General features: G+C 47.2%; 1 protein-coding gene across 1 annotated transcript; it reads right to left on the reverse strand.

The window, feature by feature from the left end:
• Nucleotides 1–180: 180 nt before the first annotated feature.
• Nucleotides 181–5,325, reverse strand: LOC106814626. The gene is made up of 3 exons (XM_014818963.1): nucleotides 4,787–5,325; nucleotides 3,402–3,487; nucleotides 181–3,096 (listed from the first exon to the last, which is right to left on the reverse strand). Exons 1-3 carry the CDS (start codon nucleotides 5,323–5,325, stop codon nucleotides 2,825–2,827), a joined length of 897 nt encoding a protein of 298 aa, XP_014674449.1. The 3' UTR covers nucleotides 181–2,824.
• Nucleotides 5,326–7,382: the final 2,057 nt, after the last annotated feature.

A 7,382-nucleotide genomic window follows, 5' to 3' on the forward strand; every position in this document is an offset into this window, starting at 1 on the left:
CAGAATCCTAGTGTTGAATTAAGTGCACGTTAAAGTCTTCCGAAAGTTTATTATACGCAAGCTTGTTTACTACTAATGACCTGTTGTGGAGCCTAGGCGGCATGTTATACTAATCGTTGGTTGGTAATTTGTTATGAACCGTCTTGAGCAATTATTTAAAAAAAAAAAAAAAGTCCGATATACGGTCTTGAGTATGCATTTTTTAAATTTTTTTTCGGTGTCGCCGAAACAATATGAGCAACATCGAGACGTGAAGGCACGTGATTGTTTTATTTATAAGGTGTTTTTTACTTACATCATCAGGAATGATAATTAGACTGTTAACATGATGCAACGTATTTACAGGTTTTTAGTGCTGCCATTAGGTCTGTGACCAACCTTTCTCACAGCGCCAATCTTAATGTGGCCGTAGTGTTTTTTCCGGGTTCCTACGTACAGTCAAACCTGTATATAAGGGGCGCTGAAAGAAAATACTCAACGTGTCCTTTATAGTCAGGTATCTGCTATATAGAGGTGATTTCATTATATAACTGCCACTCAGTGAAAGTAAAAGTATCCTTGATAAACAGATGTTTATTCTATACTATATGATTGCCACTCAAGGGTAAAGCCAAAAGTGACCTTTGCACAAAGGTGCCTGTTCTATACAGATAGTTTAACAGTATGACTGACTCTTAATGGAAACGCCAAAAGTGACCTTTATACACAGGTGCCTGTTCTATACAGGGAACCACTAACACAGGTTTAACTGTATGCCAATCAGTACTGTACTCGGTAATACTTTAAAAATGGTACTATACTCAGTAATTACTATTATCAGAGCTGTGGGATATAGGCTGTGTGTCAGTCTTTGACAAACCTACTAACATTAGCCTGTGTCCCTCAAAAGGAGGAAGGGAAGTGAGAAAATATAATACAGTGATTAGTAGTATGATGTTTTGTGATTGTTGCTTGTTGGGGTAGTTCACGATGATTGGATACTATCAGAAAGTACGTGGTCAAGGTACTTGGTCTCGGGAATCAGGTTCCCGTTCAAGGAAACAGGTTAGTTTGCAGGGAATGCTATATTGCACGGTTTCGAGTTAAGCGCTCATTGAAGCATCCCTGGATTTTTAATTAATACATGTTCACGCACGTATGCACACGCACGCGCACGCACACACACACACACAGACGCACACACTGGCTCGTAGACGCACGCACGCTCATTTCTCTTAGAAGCTGCACACGGCTAGGTGAGACCCCACCATACAGCCAATATACGTAGACCTCAGGCTATTGCCCCCCCCCCCTTCCCCTAAGCGAGCTCGCACAATCACACACTGCGTTGCTTTTCACACGACACTGAAGACATGGCATTAGAGAGTTTGAGAGTGTGTGTGAGGACACTGGTTGCCCCGTGGCACTGCTATTCTGTTGACCCCTGTGAAGTGAACCGGCAACCGCAGGCAACCCACGTGGACAACCAGGAATGCACAATACATGCAACACATGCGTGAGTTGTGAATATACATTTAACTGTACAATACATACAATACGAGCGGGAGTTATAAATGCATAAGGAATGTACAATGCGTGCCATACGAGTATGAGCTGTGAATGTACAGAGAATGTACAATAAATGCATAACAACGATGAGCTGTAATGTACAATGAATAGACAATACATCCAGCACGAGCGTGAGTCTTGAACTTACAGAGTTACAGTACAGACATGAGACATGAGATGTGAATGTATAATGAAATGTACAATGCATGTGATACAAACACGAGTTGTTAATGTACAATGAATGTAAATTACATAGAATTCAGACGTGAGTTGTAGAATGTACAGTGAATGTACAATACATCCAGTACGAGCCTGAGTTTTGAATTTACAGTACGTACATACAATCAGGAGCTAATAATGACAAATTTTTGACTAAATATAAAAACTAATAATGACCCTAACCCTAACAATTTGTCATTATTAGCTCCTGATACAATACAGACGTGAGTTGTGAATGTATAATGAGTGTACAATAATATTTTATGTGGAATGCAAGCGTGAGTTGTGAGTGTATAATGAATGGACAGTATGAGTGTGAGGTCGGAGGTAAAATTGCCTGCCCCAAATGCCACATGCTGTCCACGCGTTTGTCACACAAGAGCGTTGACAGATTGTGAAGATCTCCACTCTGTCACCGAGTGTTTCAGCTGCATCCCACAGAGGTTGACAGGTCGCAAATGTCCCTTTATCAGATGAATGGTGACAGTTTGTGAATGTACCCTCACTACCACGCGAGGGTTGACAGTTTGTGATTCTTCCTTCACTGTCACACAAGAGTTGATAGTTGGAAAGTAGACTCGCTGTGACTCGAGGGTTGACAGTTCGTGTATGTCCTCTCTCACTACCAACCGACGGTTGACAGTTTACAGCCGTCCTTTCACTGTCACACGAGGGTCGACAGTTCATATATTTACTTCCTCCCTTACTGTCGCACAAGAGTTGACAGTTTGTAGCTGTCACCTTGCTATCACACGACAGTTGATTGTTGGGCAGTAGACGGCACTTCACTGTGTCACGAGGGTTGACAATTTGCAGTTGTCCCCTCGTTGTCACACAAGGGTTGACAATCGTGCATGTCTTCTCAATATTTAACGAGGGTTGGCCGTTTGTAGTGCCCCCGCGTTGTCACACAAGGTTTGGCAGTTCGTGTATGTCTTTGCTCCATCTAACGAGGGTTGACAAGTTGCGGCTGTCCCCTCGGTAGCACACGAGGGTTGACAATCGTGCATGTCTTCTCACTATTTAACGAGGGTTGACCGTTTGCAGTGTCCCCTCGTCACACGAGGGTTGACAGTTCGTGTATGTCCTCTAGTTTGACACCGATGAGCGGTGGTTCACTGGAGCAGCAGGTGACGTCAAAGTCTCTCACGAAGCCGGCGTTGTCGTGCGCGCCGCGTGGCTCCTGGTAGGGCATGCTCGCTTGTTTGTGCCACGCCCATGCGTTGTGGGAGGCGGCGATGATGAAGAAGATGGTGGCAGCGGCGATGAAGGCGGTGGAGATGTAGGCTGCCTCAAGGTCAAATCTCATGTAGTAATAGAGAGCTAGCACTGCAACGAAAACACCGGTATTATCCACGTGTAGGATACGAAGACAGAGCAGGGGGAGAGGGAGCAAAAGCAATGGAGAGAGGAAAGAGAGGAAGAGCGCGAGCAAATAAAACGGGTGATAGACATAGAGTGAGGTGCGAGAAAAGAGAAAGAGTAAAAGAAAGGGAGAGTGAGGAGGAAGAGAGAGAGAGAGAGAGAGAGAGAGAGAAGTTCATGAATTAAGTGAGAGAGAGAGAGAGCAAGAAAGAAGTTCGTGAAACATCAAACCTCGTGCATCAACAATAACAATTCAATCGATGGCTCACCGACGAGTAGCAGCAGCAGAGAGATGAAGAATCCTATGACGACGCTAACTCGTACGACGAAGCACTGACTCAGGTAGCTTGTCACCCTGTAGACACACATGGACAGCACAACATCACACACCCGCCATTACACCACAGTCAGGCTGCTCGTCACAAACTACTGCCCCATAACGATCTATCCTAGTAGTACCTTTATATATATTTATATATATATATATTTGCGAGACAAACGGGATATATAGTAAGCAAGTATATATATATATATATATACATATATAATATCAGGAGTAGATAATAGGCCTATTATCTACTCCTGATAATATATATAATATCTCGATTAATACCTAATATATACCTTTCCTAAGGACCTGACTCTATCGGTAATCCTGAATGGTTATCAATGTGATGATTTATTTCTGGGCCATCACAGCTGGGATAGTCTTAGTTGAGCCCGAACCATAACCTTAATCCTAACGTTAAGCCTAACCCTAACCATAACCGTACGTAATACCGGGGCCGTAGCTTGCGGAGGGCAAGTAGTCATAGCGGAGTTGCCCCCCCCCCCAGAGAAATCTACATGGTAAATGGCGGTCACCTTCCTAGAACACACCACGCACGTGGCTTTGCCCCCTCCACTCTTTCAGGCAAAATGGGTAAGCTACACCCCTAAGTGCATAAACGTACCTAACACCTACACTGAAAGCTTTAGTTGGGCTGTAACCTCAACCAGGCAGTAATCTTAATCCTAACGCTAACCCTAACCCTAGCTATAACCCTAACCATAACCATAACCATAACCATAACCCTAACCATAACCATAACCATAACCATAACCCTAACCATAACCATAACCATAACCCTAACCATAACCATAACCATAACCATAACCCTAACCATAACCATAACCATAACCATACACTAAAACTACGTAACTCAAAAGCTACGGGCAGTATGGCTCATATATAGGGTCTATGTCCCCCAGGGTACTGCCGGAGCGTACTCTGGGTACGGTCCGGTATACCGGAACGTACTCTGGTAACTATCTGATATGGTTAGGGTTAGGGTTAGGGAGTAGGCGTAGGCGACTCTCTAGACTCGTTAGTGGAGTAGGCGAGGTACGGTCCGGTATATTAGATAGTACCAGGGTACGTTCCGGTATACCGGACCGTATCCAGGGAACGTTCCGACAGGTTACGTTCCGGCAGTACCCAGGGAGACATAGACCCTGGCAGCACTACTAAGAGTCTAACAGCATGTGTCACTATCGCTGATAGGGTCTATGTCCCCCAGGGTACTATCGAAGGGTGCCCTGTCCTGGGTACGGGTACCCCCTCAATTACATACTGGGGGACATAGACCTTCTCAGCGGCAGTATGAGCGTGTACCTCAGCTCGGGGCAGGGTCGCGTGAGCAGCAGTCTAACAGCACACAGCAGCTGCATGGCGCTCACCAGCACCGCACACAGGTCGAGCACGACGGCGACGCACGCGAACACCGCCGCCACCTTCCGCAGCGCGTCGTGGTGGCGCTGCGGTAGCTGCGAGGCGGTGCGGGGCGCGTGCATCGCGCCCTCGATGTGATAGAGCAGCTGCAAGGCGAGTATCGTCATCACCGTCGCTCCCAGGAATAGCACCGCGAGGTTGACGAAGCGCAGGTCGTGCCGCGGCGCGCGCGCCGACTCCGCACGCGCGTGCGGCGCCACCTTGCGGTCGCGGCGCAGCAGCGACGCGTTGCGAGCGTTGTCGTCGGCGACGACGGTCGTCATCGTCGTCGAGAGCGTCTTCTCGCGCGCCGCCGCCGTCGCGGGAACGCTGACGTGGGATGAGCGCGTCTCGTCGAGGCGGGAGAGGTTTGACGTCTGCCGCGAGTGAGAGAGATCCTGCGGGAGGAAGCCGTTCGGCGGCGCGGCGCGGGGCGGCGGCATCGCCACCGGGGGCGAGGCGACAGTGGCGCCCCCTGGATGCGACGGGCTCGCGTTTACCGCGAACTTTCCTCCGCCCTTTGGGGCGCCACCGGTGAGCGCCAGTTTCGGCTCGCTGTCGAAGGCGGCGGCGGCGCCGGCCCACCCCGCGTCGGCTGGGGGGCGGGGCCGGGGGGCGGCAGCAACGGTGGGGGTCATGATGGGGAGCATGTGGGCAGGGATGAGGTATCGCTGAGACATGCTGGTCGCGATCTCACATGGTGGCGCGTCTTGAACGGGCGGCGCCTCCTTACGGGCTGCAGTCACGACGTCGCACCTACAAGCAGAGATCGGCGGTTGAAGAAGAAGGCGGGTATAAACAAACGCCGCTGTGAAATCACGCCAAGCCCTCTCGACTCGAACCTTACATATCTAAATAAGTAATAACGTTAAATATTGATACAAAAACTAACAAATAATAGAAATAATCATAACAATAATAATATAGAATAATAGTAAAGGATCATATAAACAGAATGAAAACTTCAGTATAACTAATGCAATAATCATAACGATTTTCTACTATAGTTTGTGTTTTATATATTATTCATTACGATAGTTTTATCATTTCCTAACATGAAAATATACACGCGATCCTAGGTAAGGTTTTCGAAAGAAGTGCGAACTCATTAAACGCGTACTAAAGAATTTTTCTACTGGCAACAAAAAAAAACTTTGAAGGAACTGTAAAAAGCGACGGAGAAAGCGAACGATCGAGAAGTGTTTTGTAAACGTTGGAGTAGAGCTCGTGTTACCTTCCCGCTGATGTCACGTGTATATTACACGATGTTCACGCAGTCATGATTAACAGCAGCCTAACAGTAATGCTAGTAATTATGTAAAGTGTCGTATACGTCAGTGAGCACTGACGCACTCAAGGTCGGAACAGAGATGACAGGGGATGATGATGATGTCTAGGATGATGATGATGATGATGATGATGATGATGATGATGATGATGATGATGATGATGATGATGATGATGATGATGATGATGATGATGATGATGATGGTGACGACGACGATGATGATTATGACAGCTCAGGTTTACGACAACATGATTTTAATGTTACGTTGTCCTTCGCACGTGTCATATATATATATATATATCCCCTCATTCACGCGCGACTAGGGACGGCGATTCGTACATAAATCTCGTCCCGTCACGTAATAACGTGAAATCACCTTGTTTTTGCATCAAAACACCTGTTTCCTCGATGGCACTCCGCCCAGGAAGTTCTTTACACGTTAATACACGGTTCTCGCGTCGCATTCCAAGATTTACTTACAAACTCTCGCACTCACGCACGAAAAAGCACACAGGCAGGCAGGCACGCACGCACCCGCGCACGAAAAAGCACGCAGGCAGGCACGCACGCACGCACGAAAAAGCGCGCAGTCAGACAGGCACGCACGCACGAAAACGTACACAGACAGACAGGCAGGTACACGCACGCACGCACGAACACACGTGCTTGTTTTACACTGAACTCTGCTGTGTCCACGTCGCTGTCCTGCCAACCTAACGTTCACGCACATACGTCAGACATACGCACGGACGCAGACAAGCCCGCACGCCCGACATACGCACGCAATCAAGCACGCACGAGGCCGAAATGCACACGCAGGAACACACGGGCATGCACACACGCTTGCACACACAGGTGTCACAGGGTAATATTGTACACAACCAGGTATAAATCATCACTATAACCAGTTATACCTCTTCACTATAACCAGGTATATAATCTCTCACTATATCCAGGTATTACTCCTCACTATAACCAGGTATGACTACTCACTATAACCAGGTATGACTACTCACTATAACCAGGTATGACTACTCACTATATAACCAGGTATGACTACTCACTATAACCAGGTATGACTAACTCCTCAAGGTATAATCCGAGATATGACCACTCACTATAACCAGTATACTCCTCAATATAAGCACGTATGACTACTGCGACTAGACCAGGTATGACTACTCAGCTATCAAGCGCACGGATGACTACTTC

The sequence above is a fragment of the Priapulus caudatus genome, unplaced genomic scaffold (genome assembly GCF_000485595.1).
Source record: "Priapulus caudatus unplaced genomic scaffold, Priapulus_caudatus-5.0.1 Scaffold953, whole genome shotgun sequence".
Classification (NCBI taxonomy): domain Eukaryota; kingdom Metazoa; phylum Priapulida; class Priapulimorpha; order Priapulimorphida; family Priapulidae; genus Priapulus; species Priapulus caudatus.